Source organism: Microcaecilia unicolor, chromosome 13 (assembly GCF_901765095.1).
Source record: "Microcaecilia unicolor chromosome 13, aMicUni1.1, whole genome shotgun sequence".
Taxonomy (NCBI): domain Eukaryota; kingdom Metazoa; phylum Chordata; class Amphibia; order Gymnophiona; family Siphonopidae; genus Microcaecilia; species Microcaecilia unicolor.
In genome coordinates, this window is record NC_044043.1 from 20513164 (window position 1) to 20526536 (window position 13373).

General features: G+C 47.5%; 1 protein-coding gene across 7 annotated transcripts in view; it reads right to left on the reverse strand.

The window, feature by feature from the left end:
* The window catches only part of ELN (elastin), a 535722-nt gene that overhangs the window by 14943 nt on the left and 507406 nt on the right, over positions 1-13373 (reverse strand). For all 7 annotated transcript variants that reach the window (XM_030186281.1, XM_030186283.1, XM_030186277.1 and 4 more), the window contains 2 exons: positions 7379-7453; positions 5222-5260 (listed from right to left, as the gene is read on the reverse strand). In XM_030186281.1, coding sequence (XP_030042141.1) covers positions 5222-5260; positions 7379-7453 — 114 coding nt within the window. The remainder of the gene's footprint in view (positions 1-5221; positions 5261-7378; positions 7454-13373) is intronic.

Genomic DNA, 13373 nt, shown 5'->3' on the forward strand with positions numbered 1-13373 from the left:
GAGCAATAGTGGAGGAGTAGTCTAAAATTAGACGACTACTCCACATCAAATGTACCACTACATAAACACCCACAATAGTCATAATGCCACATAGGATATTTCAAATCACCAAGAAGGCCTGGTGGCAGCAGTATCTCCTTTGAAGCACAGTTTGAGTTGGGCCTTTCAGTGGTTTCATAGTGCTGGGGAAGGGCAGAGATAGGGGTCAGGATTCCCAGTGCCATGGTAGATACTCTGCCTCCTTTTTTTCCACATTTCCCCAGCATCTAAGTGGGAGGTAGATGGATGATGGCGTGGCAGCTAGGTGTGGCACATTCTCGCTTACTCACTCTTCTTCACTCTCCTCTCCTCAATCTCCTCTTTCATCTCCAACTCTTCATTCAAGTCTATGCCCCATGTTTCAATCTCTTTATTGTCACCAAGACTTTCAGAATATAAATGAAACAACATTTGCACAAAAAACAACAAAATGAAGGCATAACAAGTGCATAACTGTAGAACTTTTCCTTTCTTTTTCCCACTTTCACCCTTTCCCCTCATTCTCTGAGCAGGTGGCATACTCTTATACCATTCACACTGTGAGACCAACGTTGGGCCTTTAAGGACCCTTCTCCTTGCTCTTGGGGATGGTGAGTTCCAAAATGGCTCACTCGATTGGGGCGTCCCTGCTGCGGGGTCATCTAGAAGCAAAGGGATCTTGGATTCTCTACAGGAAGAATTGTTTCAGCATTGGGTAATGGAACCAACGTGGGATGAAGCTATTGTGAGGCTCAAAGCTGAGAGGGAAGAATATGTAAAAGCCGATAAGGATAAATCTGAACTGCTTAACAATTATTTCTGTTCTGTGTTCACAGACGAAAGGCCGAGGGTAAAACTGCAGAAAAGAAATGCTAATGGGGATGGATGTATGGTAGACCAGGACCGATTCTCAGAAAACTGTCTTTGTGAGGAGCTAGCTAAACTAAAAGTAGACAAAGCAATGTAGCCTGATAGGATAAATCCGAGGGTACTCAAGGAATCTGGAGTTCTGATGGCTCCGCTGTCTGACCTCTTCAATGCGTCCTTAGAGTCTGGAGTGGTCCTGGAGGACTGGAGAAGGGCAAATGTGGTCCCTCTGCACAAGAGTGGAAGTTAGGAGGAAGTTGGGAATTACAAGTCTAACCTCAGTGGTGACTAAACTAATGGAAAAGTGAAGGATTGTGAGGTTTCTCAAATCGAATGGATTGCAGGACCTGAGGCAGTATGGCTTCACTAGAGGCAGGTCATGTCAGACAGACTGATTGATTTCTTTGACTGAGTGACCACACAGTTGGATGTGGGAGAGCTGCTAGATGTGGTGTACATGGATTTTAGCAAAGCCTTTGACGATTGATAAATAAACTGAGTGCCCTCAGTAGAGGACCTAAAGTGACTGACTGGGTTAAAAATTGGTTAAATGGAAGGAGACAGAGGGTAGTGTAAGTGGAGCTTCTCTGAGGAAAAGGATGTTCTCAGTGGTGGACCGCAGAGGTCGGTTCTCAGGCCAGCTCTTTCTAACATCTTTGTGAGTGATATTGTGGAAGGGCTGATGATACCAAACTCTATAATAGGGTGGACACCCTGGAGGGTGTGGATGATATGAGGAAGGATCTGCCGAAGCTTGAAGAACTGTCCGATGACTGGCAACTAAGATTTAATGCTAAGAAATGCAGGGTCATGAATCCAGGGGAGTGGTACAATATAGGTGGTGAACTGCTTCTGTGTATGAAAGAAGAATAGGATTTGGGAGAGTGATTGTGTCTGATGACCTTAAGGTCTCCAAACAGGTAGAAAAAGAAACTGTCAAAGCCAGACGGATGCTTGGGTGCATAAGGAGAAGGATGACCAGCAGGGAAAAAAAGAGGTGATAGTGCCCTTGTATAAGTCTCTGGTGAGGTCCCACTTAGAATACTGTGTGCAATTCTGGAGACTGCACCTACAAAAGGATATAAACAAGATGGAGTCGGTCCAGATGGCGGCTAGAAAACTGGTAAGCAGTCTCAGTCATAAAACATATAGGGACAGGCTTAGGAACCTCAACATGTATATGCTGGAAGAGAGGCAGGAGACATTTAAATACCTCAGTGGCATTAATGTACAGGAGGTGAGCCTTTCTCAAATGAAGAAAAACTCAGCTATCAGGGGGCATACGATGAAGTTAAGAGGAAATAGGCTTAGGAGGAATCTAAGAAAATACTCTTTCACGGAAAGAGTAGTGGATGCATGGAATGACCTCCCGGTGGGGATTGTGGACACGAGGACTGATTCCCGCGGGTACAATCCCTCCAGGACTGCGGGGATGGACCAATGTACACGGGAATCCTGCGGTGGGGGGGGGGGGGGGGGGAGACAGAGACTACCCTGTCTTCAACTGGAAAATGGAACCACAAGTGAGGTGAATAAATTCACAGATGACACAAAAATATTCAAAGTTGGGAAAAAAGCATGTGGACTGCGAAAAATTGCAGGATGACCTTAGAAAACTGGAAAACAGGGCATCCAAAAGGCAGATGAAATTTAATGTGGACAAATCTGAATTATAGTTGCCTGATGCTGGGGTCCACCTTAGGAGTCAGCACTCAAGAAAAAGATCTAGGTGTCATTGTAGACAATACATTGAAATCTCCCAAGTGTATGGCACCAGCTAAAATGCAAACAGGATGCTAGGAATTATTAGGAAGGGATGCATAATAAGACCAAGAATATTATAATGCCTCTGTATTGAAATGAGATTGAAGGGGAGCAGACTCAGGAAAGATGTCAGGAAGTATTTTTTCACAGAGAGGGTGGTGGATGCTTGGAATGCCCTCCCGCAGGAGGTGGTGGAGATGAAAACGGTAACGGAATTCAAACATGCGTGGGATATACATAAAGGAATCTTGTGCAGAAGGAATGGATCCTCAGAAGCTTAGCCGAAATTGGGTGGCGGAGCGGGTGTGGGGAAGAGGGGTCGGTGGTTGGGAGGCGAGGATAGTGGAGGGCAGACTTATACGGTCTGTGCCAGAGCCGGTGATGGGAGGCGGGACTGGTGGTTGAGAGGCGGGGAATCCTGCTGGGCAGACTTATACGGTCTGTGCCCTGAAAAAGACAGGTACAAATCAAGGTAAGGTATACACATATGAATTTATCTTGTGGGCAGACTGTATGGACCATGCAGGTCTTTTTCTGCCGTCATCTACTATGTTACTATGTTACTATGTATTGCTCCATGGTGTGACCTCACCTTGAGTATTGTGTTCAATTGTGATCGCTGTATCTCTAAAAAGATATAGTGGAATTAGAAAAGAAGAGCGACCAAAATGATAAAGGGGATGGAACTCCTCTCATATGAGGAAAGGCTAAAGATAGGAATTTAGATAGTGCTGGTGAGGAGCCGGCTGTCTTGGTACATGTGGGTACCAATGACGTAGGAAAATGTGGGAGAGAGGTTCTGGAAGCCAAATTTAGGCTCTTAGGTAGAAATCTCAAATCCAGATCCTCTAGGGTAACATTTTCTGAAATGCTACCCGTTCCACGTGCAGAGCCCAAGAGACAGGCAGAGCTCCAGAGTCTCAATGCGTGGATGAGACGATGGTGCAGGGAGGAGGGTTTTAGATTTGTTAGGAACTGGGCAACATTTTGGGGAAGGGGGAACCTATTCCGAAAGGATGGGCTCTACCTTAACCAGGGTGGGACCAGGCTGCTGGCATCGGCATTTAAAAAGGAGATAGAGCAGCTTTTAAACTAGAAACGGAGGAGGGGGAGAGGAGGTCGACAGTCCCTCAAAAGCGCATGGTTCGGGATAAGGTATCTTTCAAAGATATCAGCAAAACAGGGAAGATAGTGATGTTGCAAAAGAGACCGTAGTAGATCAGGTGTCCTTAAATAAAAATAAAAATCAGACAAAAAAGATTGCAAATTAATACTGTCAAGTACTAAGCATGATTTATTTATTTATTTATTGCATTTGTATCCCACATTATCCCACCTCTTTGCAGGCTCAATGTGGCTTACAATACGTCATGGATACTGGAAATAGAAAAGAATATACATTTGGTTATAGAGGGTTTTGGGTTACATGGTATGTATTTCACATACATGGTTGTATTACAGCAGAAGACGTTATAAGACATTCCTATATATATTAAATAGGAACAACAAACATAGTTTGAAATGTCTATATGCGAATACCAGGAGACTGAAATAAGATGGGAGAGTTGCACTAAATGAAAAATTAGGTATAATAGGCATCTCTGAGACCTGGTGGAAGGAGGATAACCAGTGGGACACTGTCATACTGGGGTACTAATTATATCGTAGTGATAGGGTGGATCGAATTGTGGAGGGGTAGCATTGTATATTAACGAGAGCCTTGAATCAAATAGATTGAAAATTCTGCAGGAAACAAAACACTTCTTGGAATCACTGTGGATTGAAATTCCATGTGTAAAGGGGAAAAGGATAGTGATAGTAGTGTACTACCATCCACAAACTTCCTGTGCACGCTCCTTTAAGTGCGGTGTGGGGAGGTGAGGATACCGGTGCTGAAGAAGTCTTCAGCTGGCGGGGGTTGGGGACCCCTGCCAGCAAAACCAGGGGCTTGGATGAAATCTAGGGGACGCAGGCCCCCGTGGCCCCACCTAGCTATGCCACTGCTCTACATTCAGTGAAGCTGCACCTATCAAACAGCACCTCCTGCTGGGAGCAGCTGCGACTGTCAAAGCTCACATGTAATATCCTACATGATTACCTGTAATCCCTCCGAACAATAATCCACCTGATATTCAGCATTAATATTTAACCGACCAGGAATGACTCCTGGAAAGGTTAAATAGCCTAAAGCTGGCTAATGCTAATATAAAGCACAAGATAGCCGTCTATCTCCGCTGAATATTAGCACTTAGCGGTTAGCCCGGTCACCGGCTATGTCACGTGAATTAGCTGGTTAACACCAATATTCACTGGCTGTCTGGCTAAGTTTAGTGGCCAGAAAAACCCACATAAATAGTAGGTCTATTTTTGGCCAATATAACTTAGTCAGTTAGCTGATGAGTATCGGCTTAACCGGCTATGTTCAGACTGCCCCTAGAAAAAAACAGAAATTCAGTGCTGGTTGCTGGATACAGTCTGGCATTGAATTTCCAGGTTCACCACCAACCACAGGAAGCAGTCCGGTATCCGCGGTCTGAATATCGGCCCTAATGCATTTAAGAGAAATGTGTACCTGCTTTTGGAGGCTTGGCTGCAGCTCCTGGATACACCCCTGGAGAAACACAGAAATTGGAATTAAATAACCAAAACAACAAAACCAATGCTAGCAGACGGCAAGTGGGACCAGGGACACACAATTGTAAGGCAAGACAACAAAAAGCAAAGATATCAGGCAAACTCTGGGATGGCATTTGATATACTGCCTTTCTGTGGTTACACTCAAAGCGGTTTACATATTATATAGAGGTACTTATTTTGTACATGAGACTTGCCCAATGTCACAAGGAGCAGCAGTGAGAACTGAACCTGGTTCCTCTGGTTCTCAGGGCACTGCACTTAACCATTAGGCTCCTCCTCCACTCCTTGCCCTCACCAGGGCCACCAAGAGACTGAACCAGGCCCGGGGCAGGGCCGCTGTCACCCCCCCCAAATTGTCATCTGTTGCCGCCCCCCTCCGATTGCTGCCGCTCCCCAAATGCTGGCACAACACAGGATTGAGGTACCTTGGCTGGCGGGGATCCTGAGGTTCCGCCAGCAGAAGACATCTTCCTCCAGCGCTGACTGCCTGCTCCTACGGCTGCTTTTCCTCTCAGGGCATGCTCAGTTTCAAAACCGAGCACGCGCGCCTGAGAGGAAAAGCAGCTGCTCAGCAATGGGCAGAAGAGCAGCGCTGGAGGAAGCTCTGGATCCTCCCCAGCCTCCAAGGGGGGCCCGGCGCCGGAGTTTTCTCTCTCCTGCTCCTGTCGGGACGCGATCACATGGGTCCCATCAGGAGCAGAAGAGAGAGACCCCGGTGCTGGACCCCCCTTACAGGCCCGGGCCTGGGGAATTTTGCCCCTCCACCCCCTTCTTTCGACAGCCCTGACCCTCACAGTCTAGAACAGAGGTGACTCTGGGAATGTGGATGAAAGGAGATTCAGGTATGGGATGGAGGGGGCCCTGGGGGCTGGATTTAAGGCAGGATTGGAGAGTGGTGAGGACAGGTTTCTTCTTCAGATATCACAGAGCATTGTTCTAAAGCAAGAGAAACCAAGGTCCTTGTTAGCCCACTTATTTAGTGCTTTCCACTTGATCACCCTAAGCAGTTGTCCATATTGTCTATTCCTAAATCAAAGCCTGAGTACCCATGGGTGGGTCTGGACTGGCCTGAGCCCTCCAGTTTTGCTTCAGGTTTACCCAGAAGCTGGAAGCACCTTTCTGTAGCTGGCGGGGATCCCAAGACCCACCAGCTGTAGAAATCTGGAGCCCGCCTGGAACATCTAAAGCACAACTGTCAGCAGCTCAAAAAATGTTGTTCTGGCCCCACTACTGGGGATAACTCTTGCAGAACAGTCCCCTTCCTAACATGGAACAGAAGAGGTTCAGGAAAACAATCCCTTCAAGGGACTCTGTCATAGTACAACTCGCTCCCAGGTGAAGTGGAGGTCATATTGGGATGGCAGCCCCCACTAGTGTGAAACAGAGTGGAGTTTGAGAGGGCAGACCCCTCCTCCCAGTATGGTACAGAGAGGATTCTGGGAGTGCTGCTCTGCTTCCAGCAGAGGCCTAGCTAGAGCTTGATTTTTAGGGAGGGCCCATGGATGGAATGGCGGGGGGGGGGGACCCTTCTCTCCCCCCCCCCCTTTGAATCGTACCTTTGCTGGTGGGGATGATGCTGAAGCTCCACTTGCCGAAGAGATTCTCTGCCAGAGCCCCCACCTGTGCTGCCTTAGTAGCAAAGAAGCAGGCAGGGTGCTCCAGCCTCCAACGCTGACACTTCTGCGCATGCTTAGTTCAATGCATGAACTGAATAGGTGTCAGCGTTGGCAGCTGGAGCACCTACTGACTTCCTGCTCCTCAGGCAGCATGGGTGGTGAATCTCTTTGGCTGGTGGGGCTTCAACATCTCCACCAGCTATGCATTCGGTGCAGCAATTTTGAAGTGGGCCTGAGCCCACAGGGGAGGGGTGCCCAGGCCACCAAGTCTCTTCCCCCCCCCCCCCCCCCCATGGCTACACCCCTGCCTTCCAGTATAGGACAGTGAAGATTCTGGGAGAGCTGCCCTCCTTCCAGTATGGGTCTGAGCTGATTTGGGGAGAGCTGCCCTCCTGCCAGTATGGGACAGAGCATACTCTAGTGTATTGCTTGCACCTAGATGCATCTGGGTTTTTATGAGGAAGCATTTAACATACCTGACATCGGGAGGCCAGCTCTTATGCCTCCTACTCCCAGGCCACCAAAGCCTGGAACCCCCAAACCTCCAATACCTGTATAAGACAGCAGATAATGTTAATAGGCTTGAAGCTCCTGTTATCTGGTATTTTCTCTACTCCTTTCTTTGTCTAGATTACAAATCTACAGGGCTGATTATCATCATCAGGGGCCCTGAGGTTTCTAAAGTATATGGCCTTCTTCTCCTGATCTCCTATCTTACCTCCTCCTACCTCCTGGATAACACTATGGATCCTTGGTCTTTACCACTCCCCCTCCCAAATCAATGCTTCACATTAGCATCTGGCCTCTGCTCTTTGGCTCCAGTCTCACAGTTAACACTGGGGTGCCATCAGATTTATCAAGATCTACTAGGCACAGTGTGATTCAAACTGCAGTTGAAGCCTTGCAGCAGAGGAAGGTGATATTTAAATTCTCCTTGGACAAGCAGGATGCATCAGCCTCATGTAGGTGACTTCATTGGATGGCTCACATTGGAAAGAATGCTTTTTAATAATTCATATCTATCTATCTATCTATCTATCTATCTATCTATCTATCTATCTATCTATCTATACTAGGAAAGAAGGCCCATTTCTCTGAGCAATGAAACGGGCGCTAGCTTTTTTTTTTTGGGGGGGGGGGGTGACTCACATACGGAGATCAGTGGCGATTTTCCTGGGTCGCCCCGTGGCTCGTCGCGGTTGTAGGTGGTTCGTTTGCCGCCGCTGTTGTTAGCGTTGCTCTGTGTGGGTGTCGATTTTCCTGTGCCGCCCTCGTCATGACGTTTGACGCGAGGGAGGGGCCTGGTGGCTTCACCACCACGAACCTTCGAACCTGAAGGAACTGTTGTCAGTGTCCTCAGAACGTTGCGGGTGAGTTTTATTATTATTATATATATATATTTTTTTTTAATTTAAGATCCCTCTGAGCATGTACAGTCACAATCCCCGCCTAGCAAGCCCAGGCAATCCTACTTCCTGCCTCATTCTATTATATCCACCCTCCCAGGCAGATGGATTTTCTTACTGTCCTCTATATTACAATGTTTATTTTATCCTCTTAATTACTTTCTCCTTCAAGTGAAGGCACAGGCTCATCAAATTGAGAAGACCTATCCACCAGGGGTTTCACTTACCCCAGGATGGACGTTGGGGACTCAATGACCTGCCATGTGGATCTGGGAGACTCTTTTCTATCCATGAGGAAGGCAAGAATTGACTCAAACTGCTTCACACAATGAACTCCTGCGTGGCACAAGAATGCAAGACATAAGAACATAAGAATAACCATACTGGGTCAGACTGATGGTCCATCTAGCCCAGTATCCTGTTTCCAACAGTGGCCAATTCAGGCCATAAGTACCTGGCAGAATCCCAAATAGTGGCAACATTCCATGCTACCAATTCCAGGGCAAGCAGTAGCTTCCCTATGTCTGTTTCACTAGCAGACTATGGACTTTTCCTCCAGGAACTTTTCTAAACCTTTTTAAAATCCAGATATGTTAACTGCTGTTATTACATCCTCTGGCAAAGAGATCCAGAGCTTAATTATTTGTTTGTTTTGTTACATTTGTACCCCGCGTTTTCCCACTCATGGCAGGCTCAATGTGGCTTACATGGGGCAATGGAGGGTTAAGTGACTTGCCCAGAGTCACAAGGAGCTGCCTGTGCCTGAAGTGGGAATCAAACTCAGTTCCTCAGTTCCCCAGGACCAAAGTCCACCACCCTAACCACTAGGCCACTCCTATTTGTTTTGAAAGTATTTCCATGTAACTTCCTTGAGTGTCCTCTAGTCTTTGTACTTTTGGAATGAGTAAAAAAATCGATTCACTTCTACTTGTTCACTCAGGATTTTGTAGACTTCAATCATATTTCCCCCATCCATCTTTTTTTCTAAGCTGAGGAGCCCTAACCTCTTTAGCCTTTCCTAATATATAGAGGTGTTTCATTCTTTTTATCGTTTTGGTTACTCTTCTTTGAACGTTTTATAATTCTGCTGTATCATTTTCGAGACATGGTGATTAGAACTGAACGCAGTACTCAAGGTGAGTGTCAGGTTCTCAGGTTCAGAGCCCGCGGGGCCGGGCTCTGGAGCAAACGTGAGCCCTTGGGCTGCTGACGAGGAGCGACAGCAGCAGGCAAAACCCACCAATCAACGCTGGGCAAGCACACCGGCACCGGCAGAGACTGCAGGCACCGCCCAGCGAGCCGGAACACACGGACTGGAATCCCCCAGACTGGAGGACACAGGACTGGAACACTGGACTGGAATCCCCGGACTGGAGGACCCAGGACTGGAACACTGGACTGGAACACTGGACTGGAATCCTCCAGACTGGAGGACACAGGACTGGAACACACCGGACCGGAACACACTGGACTGGAGCACACTGGACTGGTCCGTACAGCTTCACCTGCACATAGCCACTGCCCCTGGGTTCGAGTGGCTGGCAGGACTTACCGGATACTGGATGACTAGAACAGGCTGGAACAAGCTGGAAACAGCAGTACTCCTAAATCCTAAACTGACATAAGTGCTCCCAAGCCCTAACCAACAGAAGAACTCCAAACAGAAACCAACAAAAGTGTTCCTAACAATAAACCAACAAAAGGACTTCCTAAGCCCTATACTAACAGAAGTGCTACCAATAGCACCACTAGGAAAAGCAGGGGAGCCACAGGGAAAGAGCAGGGAACCTAAACACATAAACTAGCACAGGTGCTCCTAAGCACCAAGCACAATAGCTCTACAACCCTAAACTAACTACGGTGCTCCTAAGCACCAACCTACCAGCAGAGCTCCTAGCACTAAAAGGGAAGACAGGGGAGCTAAAAGGGAAAAACCTGGGAAGCTAAACACAGAAGTGCTTCCAAAGCACTAAACACAACAGAGCTTCCAAAGCCCCAAACCCAGAAGTGCTTCTAAAGCACCAAACCCAGAAGTGCTTCTAACGCACCAAAAGGGAAAGCAGGGGAGCCACAAGGGAAAAGCAGGGAAGCTAACACACATAGGTGGCCCAACTGTTTGGGGAGGCTAAAGGGGGTGGGGTTAGAGGTGGGGCCAGGGGTGGGGCTTAAATCCATAATTGTCTGGTAACACACAGAAAATAAATAAATAAATAAAAGTCACAATTAATACCTTTTATTAAATTTAGAAGATATTAGCTATGTATCATAAGTCAAAGAATAAAGTGGTTGCTCAAAGCATATACTAACCACAATCGCTCAACGGCAAAACACTATGCACAGCTTTGTGCAAAAACACACTCTGAACCTTACTGTACCATAAATATTACACTGGGCAGAACTTAATACACCAATATACCACCCATATGGAAAATGCAGACCGTCAACAATATGAAACAAGGGATCATAATATCATGATGCGTGTAGAGCCACAAAACACCCTAATTCATGTTTAATGTGGGATAAAATGCCATAAATAAGTAAATAAATATAAACTTTTAATGTTGAGCACCTAATTCTCAAAGTGGACATATTCCAAACACTATAATGAAAATAAAATGATCTTTTCTACCTTTGTTGTCTGGTGTCTTTGTTTTTCTGATCATGCTGGCCCAGTATCCGATTCTGCTGCTATCTGTCCTCTTAACTCCGTTTTCAGGGCTTCCTTTCCATTTATTTCTTTACTTTCCGCCTTTCTTCTTCATTTCTTGCCCTACATCCGTAAGTAAAAGCTGGGTCCTCCACAGACTTGACTGTCCAGTGGATCCAGCTCCTGCCTATTTTCTTCCTCCATGTGCAGTTTTTCTCTCTTCCTTTCCCCTCATCTCATCTTCTTCCTCACTCTTCTCTCCCCTCCATCCATGTCCAGCAACCCTCCTCTCCCCTCCATCCACCCATGTCCAGCAACCTTCCTTATGTACAGTGCAAAATATACAAATAGCAGATTTTAATTCCCAAAGCTGACAAATTTCAATCAATAAATGGAAAATAAAATTATTTTTCTACCTTTATGCCTGGTAATGCTATTTTTCTAAGCATAGTAGTCTCATTCTCTCTCTCTGTATCCCTTAGATCACTATCCAGGGCCTCCTGTTCATTTGCCATGTTATATTTTCTCAATTTTTTCATGCTCATCTTCCCCCAATACATTTTTTGCCTCTCAAACTTTATCCTTCTTTCTCATCCTCCAGTCTTCCAGCTCCCTCTTTTTACTGCTTCTATCTAGCTCTGCATCTCTTTCCCCACCCATTTCTAACATCTCCCCTCTCTCCTCTTTCCTTTCCGTTGATGCCAAGCATCTCTCCTTTCTTCCCTTTCTTCTTGCCCAGCATCTCTTCCTGGTTTTCTCTTCCCCCTTCCTTCTTGCCCAGCATCTCTTCCTGGTTTTCTCTTCCACCTTCCTTCCTAACCAGCATCTCCCTGATTTCTCTTTCCACCTTCCCTCCTCTCCAGCACCACCCCCTGATCTTTCCTCCCACCCTCACTCCTCTGTGCCCAGCATGCCACCCTAATCACCCTTTTTATACCCTCCTCCATGCCCAGCATGAATCCCCCATTTCCTTTCTCACATTTCTCCATGCCCAGCATGTCCCACAATCTCCCCTTCCACCATGTTCCCCGATCTTCCTTTCCATCGTCCATGCCCAGAATGTTCCCCAATCTCTCCTCCCCAATTCCTCTGTGCACAGCATGCCCTCAAACTCCCCTTCCACAATATCCAGCATGCTCCTCCAATCTCCATTTCCTTCTTCCTTTTTCCCAATCTTTCCTCCCACCTTCCTCTGTATCCACAATGTCTCACTCTGATCTCCCATTTCCACTTTCCTCCTTGCTCAGTATGTTCCGTTAATCTCCCTTTCCACCTTTCTCCATGCACAGCATGTCCCTCGATCTCGCTTCTACTCTCCTCCCAGCTCTGAGCTGGCAGCAACTCTTCTCTCCCCTGCCCCCCCTCCAGCCATCCATAGCTTTCGCTCCCCCCCGGGGTCCTGTCTCTTCCGCCAGCTCTCACCCATCGCATACTCGCTCGTTATTAAAGCCTGAGGCGTTCTCCCTCCGATGCGGCGATTCACATAGCCAGTCTTAATCTGCCTGCGTCGGAGCCTCTCCCTCAGACGCGTCCCGCCTCCTCTAATTCAACTTCCTGTCTTACGCAGAGGTGGGCCGCGTCTGAGGGAGAGGCTCCGACGCAGACAGATTAAGGCTGGCTATGTGCATCGCCGATTCGCCGGCGTTGGAGGGAGAACGCCTCAGGCTGGAGACGGAGTGACCACGCGGATGGATGGGTGAGAGCGGGGGGGATGCAAGACTCATGCGGGAGGGGCGCAAGACTCATGCCGGAGGGGCAGAGACCGCCGGTCACTGCAGCATTTTGGCACTTAGGCGCCATCTCTTTTAAAGAGCAGCAAGGGAAGTCCACGATTGGGCTGGGGAGGCTTAGCCTCCCCAAGCCTCTTATACGGGGCGCCTATGCTAACACAGATCAAAAGTGCACACTGCACTACCACTAACCTGGACCTAAAGCAAACGACTAAGCAAACGTTGCAAAGGCCCTGAAGGAAAGAACACCACTTCCTTATCAAGGCCCTGCCTGATGATGTCACCACTACCAGACACCAGCAGCCAGCATACTGAAACACAGAGCAACTGAACCACAGAGAAGCTCAATACACCCAGGTGCAGTATAGCAGAGCAATTAGAGCCACGCTGGAAGCAACCAGCACACAGAGGCAGAGCTAGCTCAGGTAACACACACAGCTGCAGTATAGTAAAGCAATTAGAGCTATGCTGCTGGAAGCAGCCAGCACAGAGAGACAGAGCTAGCTCAGAAAGGACAGACAGAAGAAACAGAAGCCAGCTAAGAAGCTGACCACCAGAAAAAAAGGTACGTCTGGGAGAGGTCACGGCCACAATCGTGACAGTGAGGCCACACCATGGAGCAATATAGAGGCATTATAGTATTTTCGGTCATATTCACCATCCCTTTCCTAATAATTCCTAGCATCTT